Source organism: Odocoileus virginianus, chromosome 28, assembly GCF_023699985.2.
Source record: "Odocoileus virginianus isolate 20LAN1187 ecotype Illinois chromosome 28, Ovbor_1.2, whole genome shotgun sequence".
Classification (NCBI taxonomy): domain Eukaryota; kingdom Metazoa; phylum Chordata; class Mammalia; order Artiodactyla; family Cervidae; genus Odocoileus; species Odocoileus virginianus.
The window spans coordinates 35,192,294-35,213,101 of record NC_069701.1 but is presented as its reverse complement, the minus strand read 5'-3'; the positions used below and the strand labels follow the sequence as shown (position 1 = coordinate 35,213,101).

Below are 20,808 nucleotides of genomic sequence, written 5' to 3'. Positions count from 1 at the left end.
CCTTTCCTGAGGTTGGCCAGTCCCCTGGGCCCCCGACTTTAGTTCCTTGGGGGGCGGGGCCACAGGGGTAGCCTAGCCAATGGGAAGGCGAGTTAACACATGCGTTTTGGTGGAGGGGCGTGTCTCTCGGGTCGCCGGGCTCTAAGAGGCGTGGTACCGCCTTCCTGTTACCGGGGGTGGGGTTACGTGTGGGTGACGTGGCGGCTTCCAGTCTTTGGTCGGGTTTCGGCGGCTTCGGCTCCAGGGGGAGGAGGTGGTGACGATCTGAGAGACTGTAGCAGTGGTGGCAGCGGCAGGAGGCAGAAAGGAGGTAGGACTCGGTAGGGTCTGGCTGCCGTGCCTGCTCTGGGCCGCTCTTTCCAGGGACGGCGCCGGGCGGGGGGAAGGGAACCAGGGACTAGCGGGCAAGTCCTGCCGGCCCGGCTCGGAGTGAGCGAATACCTCACCGTCCAATCAGAAAAGTCCCTTTAAGAAGGACGTCGGCGTTAGCTAATCAGTGTTTGCAGTCTTCCAGAAGGTGGGACTTGGGCGAGGGGAGGGTGGGACTTCCTGCTTCAAATAAACACCTAGAGATTTCCCCCCTCCGCCCACCGAAGTGTGTCCCTCTGAGGTGGTCCGTCCCCGTTTCTCCCTGAGGAGTCGGAGGAACCAGTGGATACGAGAGGGCCCAGTTAGGGCCTGGGGCAGTTGCACGGGACGGGCTGGAGCCTCAGGACCACAGGACCTGGCTCTGGCCCTGCCTCTTACTTCAGGGCCTCGGCCCGCGCTGTGGCCGCCGGAACCAAGTTGGAAGAAGAGTCTGAGGAGGGGGACGGCTTGGGCCGCAGGAGAAGCAGGATCTTGTCAGCTGCGGGTCGGTCCCAGGATCTACGGGTGGCTTCGGGCTCGAAACTCCGTGCCAAGTGCAGAGGGGCCCCGAAGAACTGCTGGTTGGGGCGGGGGATTGGTGGAGAAGGAGGCTGCCTGGGGAATGACACTCTCCCCTCCACCACAGTCCGAGGTTATGCGTCTCAATGATCCCGCGGAAACGCTACGGATCTAAGAACACGGATCAGGGTGTCTACCTGGGTCTCTCAAAGACACAGGTCCTGTCCCCTGCAACTGCTGGCAGTAGCAGCAGCGACATCGCCCCTCTGCCCCCCCCAGTGGCCCTGGTCCCTCCCCCTCCCGACACCATGTCCTGCCGGGATCGGACCCAGGAGTTCCTGTCAGCCTGCAAGTCCCTGCAGAGCCGTCAGGTAAGGACCTGGACTGGGAGAGGCAGAGTGAGTCTTACTCAAACCTGGGAGAGGAGGTGCTCCAGCACCGTTGATTGAAGTAATTCTTGGGGGAGCCTGATGGAGACCTGGTCCAGCTTGGGATGGTAGGATCTAACAAGCAAAGAAAGGGTGGGCTAGCTAATCTAGAGGCAAGGATCCAGACTTTGTTGATGTTTTGTTTAATCAGGAATCTAGGGTTGCTATTCAGGAACGAATATCTCAGGGCGAGAAATGATTACAGTATATTTGGTTTGGATAAGGAACAGGTTCTAGAAAGAGCCTTTATTTAGTTCAGAGACAAATGCTTTAAATTCTCATTCCAGTATAATTCTACCAAGTTTGCTTCATGACAACATGGAAGTTAAACTAGTTGGACCTCAGTTTTTATATCTGTAAAATGAAAGAAACTTTCCAAATAAAGTAATTTTAATAAAAGTCACTTGGGAGTGCTTTTTAAAAAAATTAGATTGCTTTGTTTTGTTCCAGACTTTCTGAATCCAAGTGGAAACTGAGTAATTGTGATTTTAAATATTTTTACTACTCAGTTGTTTAAACTGCTCTTCTATATCATCTCCAAGAGCTTCCTGTTTATCCTCTCAATTCCCCGGTTGGAGGAATGGAATGGTAATACTAGTTACCATTTATTTAGTGCTTATCATGGACCTGATATTTGGCTAAAATAATTTATAACCTTTATGTTTTTTAACCTTAGCAACAACAAAAGGGGATGTGTAGAATTGTCTCCATTTTACATATAAGGAAACAGATTCAGAGTGGTTCAAGTCACTTGTCCCCAGACAAGTGCCACTTACTAGTGGTGGCATCAGGTTTTGTGTGGCCTGGCCAGTAGAGGATGCCACTGGCACTAGAGGGCGAGTTTAGAGGATTCCTGGGGAATCGTGAAAGCTGGCAGTGGGAAGGAAAAACTAAAGTTTTACTTTTTGACATTGCCTTTCAGAATGGAATCCAGACAAACAAGCCAGCTCTGCGTGCTGTCCGGCAGCGCAGTGAATTTACCCTCATGGCCAAGTGAGTTGGGAGAAGTTATGTGGTGGGTTGGCCAGTGTCTGAGGAGAGGTAGTCTTGCCTCTGGTGACCTTGGTGGCGAGGACTGGAATTGGTGGTGCTGGTGCTAAGGTGGGCAAGGCCCTCTCCTTCCCTTCCACAGTGTTCTCACTTGTGCTCATTTGCAGGCGCATTGGGAAAGACCTCAGCAATACATTTGCCAAGCTGGAGAAGCTGACAATCTGTGAGTGTTCCTGGACCTTTCGGAGCTGGGGCAGTGAACGCCGGAGGGCTGAGGAACCATACTGTCTTGAGTCTGGTCTCCGACCTCACCTGTGGTGGCTTCTTGTTTGTCTCTGCAGTGGCAAAGCGCAAGTCCCTCTTTGATGATAAGGCAGTGGAAATTGAGGAGCTAACTTATATCATCAAACAGGTGAGTGACTAGCAGTCAGGTGAGTCCGGCATTCCAGTTGGATCACTTCCATCTTTTTCCCTGGCTCTAGAGTCTCAAAGCAAGTTTCTCAAGCCAACTCCAAACATCCTACTCCTCCGTTGTGTCAGTGGTCATCTACCACATACAAGGCACTATGCTGGACACTTGCCACAGAAGCATTATGAGGCAGATACCAGCCTTTAAGGGCTTATTGTCTGGAAGAGACATCCAGTCCCATAAACTCACGCTTACAATGAATAGGCAGCTAGTGGCACAGAAAAGATTGTACAAAAAGATGAATGAGATTCTGGGTACACTGGGAAATATTTTATCGAGGAGGTGAAAACTGAGCTGGTTTCGAGGCTTGTGGAGAGGTAACAGAAGAACATTTGAGACAGAGGAAACAGTGTGCAGAGGCATGTCTCATAAAAGGGAAAAGTTCAAGTCTTTGCTCAGATGTCATGTGCTCAGGGAGGCCTACCTTGCTGTTTAATACCCCAGCCCCCCCAACTCTGATCTCCCTTAGCTTGCTCTATTTTCTTGTTTATAGCACTTGATACATTCTGAAAGTCTCTATAAAGCTTGTGTCTATTGTTGTTTCCTCCCACTTACCTCATCCACATCAAGAAGAAAGAAAATAACAAATGGGAATACCACAAGAGCAGGAATTTTTCTTTCTCTTTGTTCACGGATGTATCCCAGACACCTGTGACAGTGTCTGGCGTGTAGTGCTCAATTGTTCAGTCGTGTCTGACTCCTTGCAACTACATGAACTGTAGCCCACCAGGCTCCTCTGTCCATGGAATTCTTCAGGCAAGAATACTGGAGCGGGTTGCCATTTCCTACTCTAGGGCATCTTCCCGACCCAGGGATCGAACCCGTGTCTCTTGTGTTTCCTGCATTGGCAGGCAGATTCTTTCCCACTGCACCACCTGAGAATCCCCCGGCATGTATTCGTTGCTCAGTACTTGTTGATCATGGCAGCAGATGAGGCTGAAAAGGTAGACTGGTAGCTGGTTGTAAAGATCATCGTGGGGCTTGCAAAGTACTGTAGAATCATTCTGAATGTGTGGGCTGCAAAGACGATTAGAACCTGGATTCCAGTTCTGTCTGCAAGACAATGGTATAGCAGCTCTAACGATATGATTTGTGTCTTTCCCAGAATAATGTAATAAGGATAACATGAGAAATTGAATGTCCGTGGGAGGAGGAAAAACACCCTGGAGCATGAATGGGCAGAGAGGTGAGGGTAGAGGCTTGTGCAGTTGTCCGGTATGAAGATGATTATGGCAGAGGCCAAAGGGCAGACACATTGAAGAGATGCTATGCTGAATGGGAGAGGGTTCCATTAACTATTGGGGTGTTATTACTCTTTTTTAAATATTTATGTGTTTGGCTGCATTGGATTTTAGTTATGACACGTGGAACCATCACTGCATCATGGGGGATCTTTCCTCTCAGTGCACTGATTCTCTAGTTATGGTGTGTGTGCTCAGTAGTTGCGGCATTTTGGCTTAGTTGCTTCAGACCATTTGGGATCTTTGTTTGTTAACCAAGGATTGAACCCAAGTCCCCTGCTTTGCAAGGCAGATTCTTAACCACTGGACTACCAGGGAAGTCCCTGTTGGAGCATTATTGCATAGGTAACCACTGACTGGATTGAGACAGACTTCAAATCCCAGGCTCACCACTTATGATGTTGGTAAGCTACCTTATCCTGGAAAAGGAAGGGGGAAAATCCCCTAGAGAAGGAAATGGCAATCCATTCCAGTATTCTTGCCTGGGAAGTCACATGGATGGGGGAGCCTGGAGGCTACACCCCTTTTAAAGAAAAAGGTGGTGATAACAGTACACACCTTGCAGGGTTGTTATGAGGCTTCATTGGTTTGTTTTTTCCATCCCTCACATTACTGAGTGACTTTTGGCTGCCTGGTTCTGGGGATTCAACAACAAAGAAGACCCATGTGGTCCCTGTCTTTGGGAACTTCTTTCCAAGTGGGTGAACCAAACAGTGCATGCTGCTGCTGCTGCTAAGTTGCTTCAGTCGTGTCTGACTCTATGTGACCCCATAGATGGCAGCCCACCAGACTCCCACCACCCCTGGGATTCTCCAGGCAAGAACACTGGAGTGGGTTGCCATCTCCTTCTCCAATGCATGAAAGTGAAAAGTGAAAGTGAAGTTGCTCAGTCATGTCTGACTCTTAGCGACCCCATGGACTGTAGCCTGCTAGGCTCCTCCGTCCATGGGATTTTCCAGGCAAGAGTACTGGAGTGGGGTGCCATTGCCTTCTCCAAAACAGTGTATAAGTAAACAGCAGATACAATTTCAGATGGTGGGACATCCTATTAAATAAGGAGAGTGAGTGCCTCAGGGTAGGGGCCACTTTATATTGGGTGATCTGGGATGGCCTAGCTGAGGAAGGGGCATGGAGACCTGAATGGTAAGGAAAAAATTGGTCATCCAAAGATTGGAGGGGGCACATTCTAGAAAGTGGGAGTGGCAAAGGGAGAGGCCCTGAGGCCTGAGTGACTTTGATACATTTGACACATGTGGAAGAGGCCAGTGTGGCTGCAGCACAGCCAGTGAGAAGGCGGCTGGTGGGGTAAGGCCAGAGGAGTGGGGAATGTGGATTCTTTTCTAGATTTAGTGGGAAGCTCTTAGAAGATTTTAAGAGTGGGGATGACATACATGCCCTGTTTTGGGTTTGGAGGGTCACTCTGGTTGTTGTGTAGACAACAGCTTGTTGGGGGCAGACTCTGAAAGGAACGTCACTTAGGAGGCTCTGGGCAATTTTCGACAGAGAGGACAGTTTGGACTAGTGTGGCTTTGTTAGAGAAGAAAATGGGTGGACATATTCAGAGTGTATGTTGGAATCAGCTGGGTTCTTTGTGGGTTCCTTGTAGATTAAGGGAAGGGAGGCATTGAGGATGACTTGCTAAGTTTTTCGTCTGAGCAGCTGGTGAATGGTGGTGCCATTTTCCAAAATGGCACAGAGGAAGGCGGAATAGCTTTTCAGGGCAGGTGGGGTATAAAGAGTTGCTTTCTATGTTAAGTTGAAGAGAAAGTCATAAGCTGCTTAGCAAGTTGTGTGCTGCATGGTAATCAGACCCAGGGCTGCTGTTCTGTTCACAAAGTCTGAATACATAGTAAATGCTTGGTGAACGTTGTCATTGTGCTGTGGCGTATAGGTTGGGTTAAGGAGTTGTCAGCATGTGACTTAGAAGCTTTTAGCTTGGGCACCTACGTGGGGAGTAGTGGCATTTTCTGAGCTCCTGGGGGAGGAGATTTTATGGGGGAAAACCTGGAATACAGTTTTGGATACATGGCTGTCAGCAGCAGAAATTGCCCAGGGGACTTGAGAATCCTTGGGGCTGGGGTACTAATTCAGGGGACTGTTGGAGGGATTCTAGAAGTTGCCTGATCTAGTATTTTTTAGCCTATTTTTTGAACTATTTGTGACCCCTTTCCCCTCCCCCTCCTCTTTCTCCTCTGGTCCTGCCCTGGACCTAGCTGCTCTGGGGCAAGCTTTCTCTGCCACTCCCGGTCAGTCCTCATCTCCCTTGTCTTATGAGGCCCTTAGCAGGTAGGATTGGGAAAGCAGAGGATCCACTGGCCTCGTGTAGAAAGGCTGGCTGTGCTACTAACTCATGTATAAAGTTCGACAAGTCACACCTTTCACTCTTTTGGAACAGTAATTTAAAATATATTAATTAAAATAATTTAAAATATAAATTTAAAATGTGTGTGTGTGTGTGTGTGTGTAAGTTGCTTAGTCGTGTCCGACTTTTTGCAACCCTATGGACTGTAAAAGTCTACCAGGCTCCTCTGTCCATGGAATTCTCCAGGCAAAAATACTGGCGTGGTAGCTAGTCCCTTCTCCAGGAGATGTTCCTGACCCAGGGATCAAACCTTGGTCTCTTGCATCCCTACCATCTAAGCCACCAGGGAAGCCCATATATATATATATTTGACTGCACCGGGTCTTAATTGCAGCATGTAAATTCATTGCAGTTCAAGATTCATTCTTCGATCTTCATTGCAGCACACGGGATCTTTAGTTGTGCTGTGTGGGATCTAGTTCCCTGACCATGGATCGAACCCGGGCCCCCTGCACTGGGAGTGCAGTCTTAGCCACTGGACCCTCAGGGGAGTCCCTGCAGTAGTAATTTTTTAAAAGAAATTGTGTATATAAAAACCATTTCATTGATGTTTCTAGGACTCCTCCCATCTCCTGAGTACAGCACAGATGCTTGCTGGTCAGCATGCTCTGGATCTGAGATTCTGGCCTTTTAAGGGGTTCTGTGGTCATGAGCAGGGCTTCACAGTAGTGGGTAGGGCAGTAGGGTGAAGGGAGTAAACAACTCAGTTCTTAACAAACGGACAAGGCCATATTTGACCTCTTTCTGGCTCTACTCTGCAGGGACTGAGCCAGAGCAACCTCCAGAGGTTGGACTGTACCAGCAGGCCCTTCTGGTCTGACTGTCTGAGACAGCGTCACCCCTGCTAGTATGTTCATCCTGCCGCCCCTGCCAGAGATGTCCGTGTGGGAGAGATACTGGCTGAGGATCCCTGGTTGATACTCAGTTTTTCTGTTGGCTCTTTCACCAGGACATCAATAGCCTCAACAAACAAATCGCCCAGCTTCAGGACTTCGTGAGGGCCAAGGGCAGCCAGAGCGGCCGGCACCTGCAAACCCATTCCAACACCATCGTGGTCTCCCTGCAGGTGGGACCAGGGAGAGGGGGCGGCAGAAGGGAGGAGGCGTTGTCTTCTCTGGCTGACCCTCTCTCCTCCTCTTCCAGTCGAAACTGGCCTCCATGTCCAACGACTTCAAGTCAGTTTTAGAAGTGAGGACAGAGGTGAGAAGAAGCTGTGTAGGAGGGGATAGGAATCTGGGCCTGAGGGCCCCAGAGGGCAGTGGGAAGGGCAAGGGCAACAGGGTCACGGGCACCAGGGGGGTCTAATGTGCCCGCTTTCCAGAGGCCTCAGGACCTTTGCATTTCTTCCCCAAACCCAGAACCTGAAGCAGCAGAGGAGCCGGCGGGAGCAGTTCTCCCGGGCGCCTGTATCAGCCCTGCCCCTTGCACCCAACCATCTGGGTAAGTTACAGGCGATTCAGGAAGCCCTGAGGGGTAAGGCATAGTGACTCTGGGTCTGAGGATATCTTCCTAAGGCAGGGGTTGGGTAGGAGAGCGGAGGGTCAAGGAAGTTCCTAGACTTTCTCAGAGGTCACTCCTGATGCCTAGGATCTATGATCCGCACCTAGTCTCCAGCATTCTCCCTGTTGAGGGTGAATCCAATCATGTTCAAAAGAATGAGTTTTCTAGTATTTTTGCTCCACTTAGTCGTTATATTTACAGTCTGTCAATTCATTCTCAAAACCACCCTTTGAGAAAGCAACTATCATTATCCCCCATTTTACAGGTGAGGAAACAGGCTCAGAGAGGTTAAATGACTTGTCCAGGGTCACAAGGCTAGTAAGTGTCAGAGCTGGGATTCAAATCCAGAGCATATGGGCTTTGAACCTTTTTTTTTTTTTTTTTGCAAACAGCTCAGCTTTTTATTGAATGTGTTACTAAGGAGGTTTAGTCAAAAAGACCAAAGCCCATGTCATCATCAGACTCTTCAGATTCTTCTTTCTTTGCTTCTACTTTCTTCTCCTCAGCTGGGGCAGCAGTGGTGGCTGGGGCAGGACCTCCTGCTGGTGCAGCACCAGCTGCTGGGGCAGGTCCACCAGCCCCCACATTGCAGATGAGGCTCCCGATGTTGACATTGGCCAAAGCCTTTGCAAACAAACCTGGCCAGAAAGGCTCAACATTTACACCGGCTGCTTTAATGAGGGCATTGATCTTATCCTCCGTGACCGTCACCTCATCGTCGTGCAGAATGAGGGCAGAGTAGATGCAAGCGAGCTCCGAGACGGAGGCCATGGTGCGGGCGAGTGCTAGGTGGGGGCTGCCGGGCGCGGTGCTAGTCGCCGGATGAAGTGAGGGCCTCACCTCAAAACGGCCTTAGCTTCCTCAGAAGAACCGAGCACCTTAGCGGCAGCAGAGGAAAGAGACGGCTTTGAACCTTTTAACTGCTCAGAAGTGCCATGTCCTCTCTCTTCCCCCCAGGGGGCGGTGCTGTGGTTTTGGGGGCGGAGTCCCGAGCCTCTGGAGATGTGGCCATTGACATGATGGACTCTAGGACCAGCCAGCAGCTGCAGCTCATTGACGAGCAGGTACCCACGCTCTGAGGTGGGGAGGAGTTGCTCCCCTGTTTTCCTGTGTGGTCACAAGCAAGTGTTTGGAATGTGCCATGGGTGGAATGGCAAACGAAAGTCCCGAAGAGGCAGGACCCACCCTCAGAAGCTCCTGGTGTTCATGTACGCTCTCTCTCCTCTGAAGGATTCTTACATCCAGAGCCGGGCAGACACCATGCAGAACATTGAGTCTACTATTGTCGAGCTGGGCTCCATCTTCCAGCAGTTGGCACACATGGTTAAGGAACAGGAAGAAACCATTCAGAGGTGAGACGCTTTCTCTCTTTAACCTCAAAACCAGGAGTCTTGTCTTCCCTGTAGATTGGCATCCTAAAGGTCCCCAGGGACAGCTTAATGCCCTTTGGAAGAGAAGAGTGAATCCTGTCCACACATAAGGTCCAGTTCACCTGTCTCCATCCACACCACAAGTATTAAGTGAGCACCCGTTCCATGTCAGGCACTGTCATAGGTGCTGGGGATATGGTGATGAATAGAACAGTTAAGTCTGTTCTGTGGAACTTACTTTGTAGTATGGAATTCGACAGAGTGAGTAAGGACAACTGTTTAAAAAGAATTGAGAAGAAATTTTCAGGTGGTGATAAGGGCTAATACTGAAAACTAGGATGCAGTGTTGAGAAAGTGATGGAGGAGGAATATCAGATTGGGTGGCAGGGCAGGCTGCTCTGAAGGCTTTGTTATTGAAGCAGAGACGTGAATGACAAGAGGGATCCAAACACGCAGAGGAAAGGGTGAGAGTTGTCTGGGCCATGTGGACAGCCAGAACAGAGGCCATATAATGGGACAGTCTTACTTTATTAAAGAATCAAGAAGGCCAGTGCAGCTGGAAGGCAGTGAACAGGAAGAGAGAAGTGCGGGATGAGACTGGAGGGAGGTAGGCGGAGCCAACCCACAGGAAGGCCTCTCTACTCCCCTGGTGCCCTTCCTACTGCACAAGGCACTTTATCTGGTCCTGTTCTTTGGCACTTGGTATTCAGTCAGTCACAGAGATACAGCTGAAGACAAAAGAGACAAAGATCCCTGCCCTCGTGGAACGTACATCATGGTAGGCCAGATAATTTAGAATATACGTAATAAGTAAATGGTCCAGTACACATTTTTTGCCAGTGATAAATCCATAAATAAAAGTAGAGTAGGGTAAACTAATCAGGAGTTCTGGGTTTGGAGGAGCAAGTTGTAATTTTAAATAGGATGGCTGTGGTAGGCCCTATTAAGAAGATGACATCCTTCCAAGACTGGGGGAAGGTGAGGGAGTTAGCTGTGTGGATATATGGAGAAGAGTACCAGGCAGAGGGAAGAACCTGTGCAAAGGCCTTCAGGCAAGAATATGTCTGTTGAGTTAAAGGATAGCAAAGAAGCCACCGCATCTGGGGGCAAGTGAGAAGAAGAGTGGTACCAGGTGAGGTTAGAGGGGAGACGGGAGACCAGATCAGGCGGGGCCTTTTAAAGCCAACGTGAAAAGTGAAAGTGCAAGTCGCTCAGTCATGTCTGACTCTCTGCGACCCCATGAGCTATACAGTCCATGGAATTCTCCAGGCCAGAATACTGGAGTGGGTAGCCTTTCCCTTCTCCAGGGGATCTTCCCAACCCAGGGATCGAACCCAGGTCTCCCTCATTGCAGGTGAATTCTTTACCAGCTGAACCACAGGGAAGCCCAAATGGGGAGCCATTGCAGGCTATTGATTGATTGGACTGATTGGCCATGCTAGGTTTTTGGTTTTTTTTATGCTAGGTTTTCATTGCTGCAAGCAGGCTTTCTCTAGTTGCGGCAAGCAGGCAGCTTCCCTCTGTGTTCTGGAGCAGTGGCCGTAGGGCATGCAGGCTCAGTAGTTCTGGCACATGGGCTCAGTTGCCCTGTGGTCTGTGGCATCTTCCCAGACTAGGGATCGAACCTGTGTCCACTGCCTTGGCAGGTGGATTGGACCACCAGGGGAGTCCCATTGTAGGGTTTTAGTGGAAGGTTATACTATCTGGCATCTATTTTATTTTTATTTATTTATGTTTTGGGTTGCACTGCACAACTTGTGGGATCTTAGTTCCTCGACCAGGGCCACCACATGGAAGTGCCAAGTCCTAACTACTGGACTTGCAGGGGGTTGCCTCCCCTGGGAAGTCCCTCCAACTTCTATTTTAAAAGGGTCATTTAGTTGCCATAGTCAGATTGTAAAGGCCTAGAATGCAAGCAGAGAGATGAGTTCAGAGGCCTTTGCAATAATCCAGGCAGGAGGCAGTGGTAGTTGGGGCCGAGGTTGTATGAGTAGTAGTTGCATCCTGGGTATATTTTGGAGATAGAACCAACAGGATCAGTTACCTGATGAACTGAATGCAAGGTGTGAGAGAAGAAGAGGCGTTTATGATATCTCCAGGCTTTTGATGTGAGCGATCGAAGGGATTCATGTCCACCTGAAATAGACAGAGCTATTTACTCAAGATAGAGCAGATTTGGGGCAAAATAAGTTGTGTTGGACGTGTTGTCCAACACGAAGTGAACAGCTGTCTGTTAGACATCTAAGGAAAATAGTGAACAGGATGATAGATGTGTAAGGCGTTAAAAAGACAGGTATGGGCCCAAAATGGGCAGAATTGAACTTTGAAACTAGGCCAGGGGAGTTCTAAGAAAGAGGAGGATCAAGCACTGAGTCCCAAAGGCTATTTCTGGAGTCAAGTCTCAGTCCCAGGAGAGGGGTGCTGAGCAGGAGCACAGCGTGTGAGATAGGAAGAAAAATAAATGAAGATGATGTCCCAGGAGTCAGGAGAAGAAAGTAAGTCAGGGGAAGAATGATCAGCTGTGACAGATTCTGCTTTGAGACCAAGCAAGATGAGAGCTGAGCATTTAATTAGCCTGTTTAGTTCATTAATATTTAGTGTAATATTTGCTAAGGTTGGATTTAGGGCTACCGTTTTACTGTTTCTTTTGTTTTTCTCTTCTCCTTTTTTTTTTTTTTTTTTGTTTCTCTTCCTTCTTTCCTGTCTTGGAACAGCTGCCAAAAAAAATTTTTTTTAATTCCATATGAATTTGTTATTTTAGCTATATGTAATTGGTGGTTTTTTTTTTTTAGTGATTGCTCTAGGGATTATAATATGCCTCATTAACTCCTCCCAGTCTGCTTCATACAAAATGTGAGAACTTTTCAACCCCCCTCCTTCATCTTTTATGCTCTAGTTGTCACATTTGTTGTATTTACATAACTTTATAAATCCCACAATACCATAGTATAATTTTTATCTTAAAGAAATTAGAGGAAAAAGTAGTCTTTTGTGTTACTCATATATTTACTCTTTGCATTGCTGTTCATTTCTTCCTGAATATCCAGTTTCCATCTGGCATCACTTCCCTTAAACCTGGAGAATTTTCTTTACTACCTTTTTTAAAAATTTATTTTTATTTTTGGTTGTGCTGGGTCTTTGTTGCTGCGTGTAGACTTTCTCTGATTGCACTGAATGGGAGCTACTCTCTAGTTGTGGTGCTCAGGTTCTTGTTGCAGAGCCTGGGGCTCTAGGGTGCTTGTGCTCAGTAGTTGGGGCTTGCAGGCTTTAGAGCCTGTGGGCTCAGTAGCTACAAGCACAGGCTTAGTTGCCCCAAGGCATGGAGAATCTTCCTGGACCAGGGATCGAACCTGTGTTCCCTATATAAGCAGGCAGTATGGATTCTTAACCCCTAGACCACTGAAGAAGTCCTCTTTAGTACTTTTTATAGTGCAGATCTACTAATGACAAATTCTTTTATCTAAAATTTCATTATTTCACCCACATTTTTGAAGAATAGTTTCTCTGCTTAAAGTGCTTTAAATATATCATTCTACTGTCTTTTGGCCTCTCATTCTTAATGAGAAGTCAGTGGTAATTCTAACTTTTGTATGTAATCCCTGGCTGCTTCTGCTTTTCCATTTTTTTTTTTTTTTTCTCTTCTGTGGTTTTCAGCAGTTGATCACTTATGTACCTAGATGTGGTTTCCTTTGAATTTATGCTGCTTGGGATTCTCTGAGCTTCCTGAATCTGTAAATTTATGTCTTTCAAAAAGTTTAGGAAATATTTCACCATTATTTCTTTCAAAATTTTTTCTGCCTCTTTCTCTGTCTTCTTCCAGGAATATATATGTATACATATGTATAATCAACTGTAGGGATTTCTTGGTTGTTTCAGTGGTTAGAACTCTGTGCTTTCACTGTTGAAGGCCTGGGTTTGATCCCTGGTAGAAGAACTAAAATCCCACAAGCAGTGCGAAGTGGCTCCCCCAAAAAATCTACTGTAACTATGTATTTACTTTGTTGAGATATATGTACATATATATATCTCAAAAGTTGCATCTTATTAAGATGCATTTAATGTCAGCTGTCCCTACATTATTGAGAACAAATTTGATTATTTGATTAAGGTGGTAATAAATTATCTGTTTTTAAGACTATATTTCTTCTTTGCAGTCAGCAAATGATTTGTTGGATATCCTGTTCCCCAAAATGCTTTAACCTGTTTTTAGGAGCCAGTTATGATGCTTGTCTGGTCTGAATCAATTTATCCAATTCAGGTGCATTTTTTTTCTTTAAACAAAAGCCTTTCTTTAGTAACTGCATGAGCTGAAGTTCATCTTAATCAGGCTGGATAAAACCTTAATTATTTTCCTGTATTTTCAGAGTAAGTAGTTTGTGGAGCAGGTGCCAATGTAGAAACTAAGGAGGTTTTAATTCTTCCTTGTTTTTGAGTATCATTATGGACTTAATTAAGGTTTTTATTTATGTTTTGTGTTACAATTAGTTAGGATAATGATTATTTTCAGTGTTCAGATTGTTCCCAGTTTGTCCAGTGAAAGACAAGAGGTTTTTGTTTTGCCTTTTTTTTTAAAGAATGGGAGAAAATAAATGTATGTTGGTATTGTATTGGGAATGATCCAACAGAGAAATAAAAATTGATATTATAACAGGAAGGGGGAAGAATTCTTAGTTTATGTCCTGGAGCAGGTGAGAGGAAGTGGGAGCCAGTGCATAAGTAGAAGACTTGAATTTAAGATGAGCTAATGATAGCTGGGTGGAGAAGGCAATGGCACCCCACTCCAGTACTCTTGCCTGGAAAATCCCATGGACAGAGGAGCCTGGTAGGCTGCAGTCCATGGGGTCGCTAAGACGGACACGACTGAGCGACTTCACTTTCACTTTTCACTTTCATGCATTGGAGAAGGAAATGGCAATTCACTCCATTGTCCTTGCCTGGAGAATCCCAGGGACAGGGGAGCCTGGTGGGCTGCCATCTATGGGGTCACACAGAGTCGGACATGACTGAAGCGACTTGGCAGCAGTAGCAGAAGTGATAGCTGGGAAAGCGGACATATTCTGCTCCCCCCTGAGGGGAGGGACCAAGATAACTGAACTCAGCACTGTATCAATGGCTGGTGCTCAACAACTACTAGTTGAATAAATAAACATCCTTTTAACCATTGGTTGCCAAAGTTGAATGTTCATAGAACCCCCTATAGAGCTTATAAAGAATAAGTATCTTGCCAGCCTGTGACTGGCAGTCTCTGCATAAGGTAGGGCCTGGCAACTAACCAGACCAGGGGCCAGCCATGCCTACTGGACCACCTATGCCTAGTCATCCCCATCACCAGAGGAGCCCATGAAATATGGGGCAGCCCTGCAGCATACAGCTCTGGTAATCAGGGGATGGGATGCACAGGACAGCTCCTACAAAAGGCCATTTCTCTGAGGTCAAGAAACAACCAACTTGCCAGATACATGGAAGTAGAAACAGCAAATTGGACAAAGTGAGATTACACAGGAGCTTGTTCCAATCAAAAGGACAAGAGCCCAGAAGAAAAGCTAAGTGAAGTGGAGATCGGTGAACTGCCTGATAGGGTTCAAGGTAGTGATCATAAAGATGAAAGAATTCCAGAGAAGAATGGATGAACACAGTGAGAAATTTGACAAAGAGTTAGAAGATATAAAGACAAACCAAACAGATGAACATAGCTAAAATGAAAAATACACTAGAAGAAATCAACAGTCGATTAAATGACATAGAGGAATGGATCAGTAAGTTGGAAGATAGAGTAGTAGAAATCACTGAAACTAAAAAGAAAAAAAAAAGTGAGCACAGTTTAAGAAATTTCTACGGCCTCAAGTGTGCTAAAATCTGTGTTATAGGGATTCCACAGAAGGTAAAAAGAGAGACCACATTTAGAGATATAATTGCTGAAAGTTTTCCTGACCTGGTGAAAGGAACAGACATCCAAGTCCTGGAAGCCCAGAAAGTCCCAAAGGAGATCAACTTCAAAGACCACAACAAGACCCATTGTAATTAAAATGGCAAAAATTAAAGACAAAGAGAGACTATTAAAAGCAGCCAGGGGAGACTTCCCTGGTAGTCCAATGGCTCCAAAGATAAGAACACCTGAATATGTAAAGGAAATATTAACAGACATAAAGGGAGAAATTGACATAAAGGGAGGAACTGAATAGTAGGAGACTTTAATATCCCATTTATATTAATGGACACATCAGACAAGAAGTCAATAAGCCAGTCATTTAGCCAGTGCCTAAATGACACAGTAGACTAAATAAGCTTATATAGAGAACAATTCTCCAAAAGCAGCAGAATACAAATTTTTTTCAAGTGCATATGGAACATTCTCCAGGACATACTACATCCTAGGCCACAAAATGTGTACGTGTACTAGGTTGCTTCAGTCACGTCTGACTCTTTGTGACCCAGTGGACTGTAGCCTGCCATGCTCCTCTGTCCATGGATTCTCCAGGCAAGAATACTGGAGTGGGTTATGATAGGACACAAAACAAGTCTTAGTAAATTTAAGAAAATTGAAATCATAGCAAGCATCTTTCCAACCACAGTGCTGTAAGAGTGGAAATCAACTGCAAAAAAGAGAAGAAATCAACTACGAGAAGAAAACTGCAAAAAACACAAACAAGTGGAGGCTAAAAAATATGTTGCTAAACAAACAGTGGATCATTGAAGAAATGAAAGGAGAAATAAAAACTACTTGGAGACAAATGAAAATGAAAACAACCCAAAATATGTGGAACTTCCCTGCAACAGCAGTTCTAAAAGGGATGTTTATAGCAGTAGAAGCCTGCTTCAGGAAATAAAAACCTCAACCAAACAACCTACCCTTACATGTAAAGGAACTAGAAAAAGAACAAATCCAAAGTTAGTAGAGAAAAGAAGTAATAAAAATTAGAGCAGAAATAAGTGAAATAAAGACAAAAAAAATAGAAAAGATCAATGAAACTAAGAAGAGATAGACAAGATTGATAAACCTTTAGCCAGACTTATCAAGAAGTAAAAAGAGAGGGCCTAAGACAATAAAAATCAGAAACGAAAAAGGAGAAATTATAACTGATACTACAGAAATACAAAGGATCAAAAGAGATTACTATGGAAAACTACATGCAAATAACATGGACAACCTAGAAGCAATGGACAAATTCCTAGATATGTTTAATCTCTCAAGATGAACTAGGAAGAAATAGAAGCTATGAACAGATGAATTGTCAGTAATGAAATTGAATCAGTAATTTTAAAAAATTTTATTTGCTTAGTTTTGGCTATGCTGGGTCTTCATCGCTATGGGTGGGCTTTCTCTAGTTGTGGTGAGCAGGGGCTACTTTCTCTTTGCAGCGTGAAGGCTTCTCATTGCAGTGATTTTTCTTGTTGTAGAGCATGGGCTCTAGAGCCTGCAGGCTTCAATAGTTGTGGTACACTGGCTTAGTTGCCCTGCAGCTTGTGAAATTTTCCCAGACCAGGGATTGAACCCATGTCCCCTGAATTGACAGGTAGATTCTTTCCACTGGACCACCAGGGAGGTCCTGAATCAGTAATTTTTAAAAACTTCCAACAAAAGTCCAGGACCAGATGGCTTCCCAGGTGAAGTCTACCAAATGTTTAGAGAAGAGTTAATACCTATCCTTTTCAAATTATTTCAAAAAACTGCAGAGGAGGAAATGATTCTAAACTCATTCTACAAACCCAGCATCACCCCGATGCCAAACCAAAGATATCACAAAACATAAAGTTATAGGCCGGTATCACTGATAAAACATGATGCAAAAATCCTCAACATAATACTAGCAGACAGGATCCAACAATGCATTAAAAACACGTACCATGATCAAGTGGGAATATTTATTCCAGTGATGCAGGGTTTTCAGTATCTATAAATCCATCAATGTGATATACTACATTAAATAAATTGAAGAAAAAAATACATGATCATCACAGTAGATGCAGATAAAAGATTTTGACAAAATTCAGCATCCATTTATGATAAAAAAAAAACACAAAACTACACAAGTGGGGCATAGAAGGAACATACCTCAACATAACAAAGGCCATATATGATAAGCCCACAGTTAACACCATGCTCAGTGGTGAAGAGCTAAAAGCATTTCCTTGAAATCAGCTACAAGAATGCTCATTCTCAACATTATATTACCCAACATAGTATTGGAAGTTCAAGCCACAGCAATCAGAAGAAGAAAAAGAAATGAAAGGAATCCAGATTGTAAAAGAAGAAAAAACTGTCACTGTTTGCAGATGACATGATTCCATACATAGAAAGTCCAGAAAGCTACTAGAGCTCATCAATAAATTCAGTTAAGTTGAAGGATACAAAAGTAATTCACAGAAATCTGTTTCATTTTTATCTACTAGCAGCAAACTATAGGAGAAATGAAAGAAACTCATTTAGAGTTGCATCCAAGAGAAGACCAAGGAATAAACTTAAGGCAGTAAAAGAACAGTACTTGGAAAACTGTAAGACACTGATGAAAAAAACTGAAGAGGACACAAATAGATGGAAATGATACACCATGTTCTTGGATTGGAAGAACTGGTATCGTTAAAATGACCATCCTACTCAAAGCAATCTACAGATTCAGTGCAGTCCCTATCAAAATACTAATGGCATTTTGCATAGACTAGAGCAAGTCATTTTAAAATTTGTATGGAAACACAAAAGACTCACAGTATCCCAAACAGTCTTGAGAAAGAACAGAGCTTGAGATGTCGTGCTCCCTGTCTTCAGACTGCACTACAAAGCCACTGCTGTAACTCTGATTACTATCAGAACAGTATGGTGTGGTGCCGAAACAGAAATGGGCTTCCCCAGCGCCGCGGTGGTAAAGAATCCACCTACAATGCAGGAGGCAAATGAGAAGCTGGTTGGACCCCTGGGTTGGGAAGATCCCCTGAAGGAGGAAATGGCAACCCACTCCAGTATTCTTGCCTGGAAAATCCCCTGGTCAGAGGAGCCTGTGGGGCTATAGTCCATTGGGTCACAAACAGTCGAATGCAACTGAACACATCCTGTGAAACAAAACAGACATCAGTGAAACAGAATGAGAGCCCAGAAATAAATGCACATACTTATGGTCAGTTAATCAATGACAAAGGAAGTATGAATATACAATTAAAGAGACAGTCTCTTTAATGAGTAGTGCTGAGGAAACTGGATAACTGCATGTAAAGGGATGAAATTAGAGCATTTTCTCACGCCATAAAGTAAACTCCAAGTGTGGGAACTCCCTGGTGCTCTAGCAGTTAGGACTCAGCACTTAACACTGCCAGGGGCTGGGGTTTGATCCCTGCTTAGGGAACCAAGGTCCTGGAAGCCATAAGGTGTGTCAACAAAAAAAGTAAAGTGGATTAAAGACGTAACTGTAAGGCCAGAAACCATAAAAATTCCTAGAAGAAAACACAGGCAGAATACTCTTTGACATAAATCTTAGCAGTATTTTTTTTGCACCCATATCCTAAAGCAAACAAAACCAAAAGTAAACAAATGGAATTTAATCAAGGTTTTGCACAGCAAAGAAAACCATTGACAAAACACAAAGATGACCTACTGACTGGGAGAATATATTTGCAAATGATACAACTGATGGGTTAACATACAAAATGTATAAATAGCTCATGCACCTCAACATCAAAAAATCAAGCAACCTGATTTAAAAAAGGAGCAGAGGGACTTCCCTGGCAGTCAAGTGGTTAAGACTCCACACTCTAAGGCAGAAGGTACAGTTAGATCCCTGGTTGGGGAACTGGGATCCCGCATGCCGCATAGGGCAGCCAAAAAGAAAAAGAGCAGAAGACTTGAATGGACATGTTTCCAAAGAAAACATACAGATGGCCAGCAGGCATCCGAAAAGATGCTTAACATCATTAATCAGTCAGTTCAGTCGCTCAGTCGTGTCCAATTCTTTGCAACCCCATGAATTGCAGCACCCCAGGCCTCCCTGTCCATCACTAACTCCCCGAGTTTACTCATACTCATGTCCATTGAGTCGGTGATGCCATCCAGCCAGCTCATCCCCTGTCATCCCCTTCTCCTGGCTTCAATCTTTCCCCACATCACGATCTTTTCAAATGAGTCAGCTCTTCCCATCAGGTAGCCAGAGTATTGGAGTTTCAGCTTCAGCATCAGTCCTTCCAATGAACACCCAGAGCTGATCTCCTTTAGGATGGATTGGCTGGATCTTCTTACAGTCCAAGGGACTCTCAAGAGTCTTCTCCAACACCGTAGTTCAAAAACATCCAATTCTTCAGCGCTCAGCTTTCTTCACAGTCCAACTCTCACATCCATACAGGACCACTGGAAAAACCACAGCCTTGACTAGATGGACCTTTGTTGGCAAAGTCATGTCTCTGCTTTTTAGTATGCTGTCTAGGTTGGTCATAACTTTCCTTCCAAGGAGTAAGCGTCTTTAATTTCATGGCTGCAGTCACCATCTCCAGTGATTTTGGAGCCCCCAAAAATAAAGTCTGACACTGTTTCCACTGTTTGCCCATCTATTTCCCATGAAGTGATGGAACCAGATGCCATGATCTTAGTTTTCTGAATGTTGACCTTTAAGCCAACTTTTTCACTCTCTTCTTTCACTTTCATCAAGAGGCTTTTTAGTTCCTCTTCACTTTCTGCCATAAGGGTGGTGTCATCTGCATATCTGAGGTTATTCATATTTCTCCCAGCAATCTTGATTCCAGCTTGTGCTTCTTCCAGCCCAGTGCTTCTCATGATGTACTCTGCATATAAGTTAAATAAGCAGGGTGACAATATATAGCCTTGATGTACTCCTTTTCCTATTTGGAACCAGTCTGTTGTTCCATATCCAGTTCTAACTGTTGCTTCCTGATCTGCATATAGATTTCTCAAGAGGCAGGTCAGGTGGTCTGGTATTCCCATTTCTTTCAGAATTTTCCACAATTTATTGTGATCCACACAGTCAAAGGCTTTGGCATAGTCAATACAGCAGAAATAGATGTTTTTCTGGAACTCTCTTGCTTTTTCGATGATCCAGCAGATGTTGGCAATTTGATCTTTAGTTCCTGTGCCTTTTCTAAAACCTGCTTGAACATCTGGAAGTTCACGGTTCACGTATTGCTGAAGCCTGACTTGGAGAATTTTGAGCATTACTTTTCTAGCGTGTGAGATGAGTGCAGTTGTGTGGTAGTTTGAGCATTCTTTGGGATTGCCTTTCTTAGGGATTGGAATGAAAACCGACCTTTTCCAGTCCTGTGGCCACTGCTGAATTTTCCAAATTTGCTGACATATTGAGTGCATCACTTTCACAGCAGCATCTTTCAGGATTTGAAATTGGAATTCCATCACCTCCACTAGCTTTGTTTGTAGTGATGCTTTCTAAGGCCCACTTGACTTCACATTTCAGGATGTCTGGCTCTAGGTGAGTGATCACACCATCATGATTATCTGGGTCATGAAGATCTTTTTTGTACAGTTCTGTGTATTCTTGCCACCTCTTAATATCTTCTTCTTAATATCTGCTTGCCACCTCTTAATATCTTCTTCTGTTATATCTTCTCTTAATATCTGCTTCTGTTAGGT

General features: G+C 45.0%; 2 protein-coding genes across 6 annotated transcripts in view; one reads left to right on the top strand and one right to left on the bottom strand.

Moving 5' to 3' along the window:
• The first annotated feature begins 155 nt into the window (after positions 1–155).
• STX5 (syntaxin 5) overlaps positions 156–20,808 on the top strand; it is a 29,540-nt gene continuing 8,887 nt past the window's right edge. The window contains exons 1-11 of one of the 5 annotated variants that reach the window (XM_070457509.1): positions 156–310; positions 995–1,238; positions 2,218–2,288; positions 2,453–2,508; positions 2,627–2,697; positions 7,307–7,423; positions 7,501–7,557; positions 7,716–7,797; positions 8,815–8,921; positions 9,088–9,209; positions 15,800–19,047. In XM_070457509.1, coding sequence (XP_070313610.1) covers positions 1,014–1,238; positions 2,218–2,288; positions 2,453–2,508; positions 2,627–2,697; positions 7,307–7,423; positions 7,501–7,557; positions 7,716–7,797; positions 8,815–8,921; positions 9,088–9,209; positions 15,800–15,887 — 996 coding nt within the window. In that variant the 5' untranslated portion in view covers positions 156–310; positions 995–1,013 and the 3' untranslated portion in view covers positions 15,888–19,047. Of the gene's footprint in view, positions 311–376; positions 1,239–2,217; positions 2,289–2,452; positions 2,509–2,626; positions 2,698–7,306; positions 7,424–7,500; positions 7,558–7,715; positions 7,798–8,814; positions 8,922–9,087; positions 9,210–15,799; positions 19,048–20,808 lie in introns of those variants that run through there. The other 4 variants (XM_070457507.1, XM_070457510.1, XM_020899587.2 and 1 more) reach the window with 4 other exon arrangements.
• LOC110140907 (large ribosomal subunit protein P1) lies at positions 8,212–8,768 on the bottom strand. Its single transcript, XM_070457512.1, has one exon. The coding sequence runs from the start codon at positions 8,626–8,628 to the stop codon at positions 8,284–8,286; it is 345 nt and encodes a 114-aa protein (XP_070313613.1). The 5' UTR covers positions 8,629–8,768; the 3' UTR covers positions 8,212–8,283.

What these genes read in the sequence shown, in the direction of transcription:
- LOC110140907 (XM_070457512.1), bottom strand. Translation starts at nt 8,628, where the DNA reads ATGGCCTCCGTCTCGGAGCTCGCTTGCATCTACTCTGCCCTCATTCTG.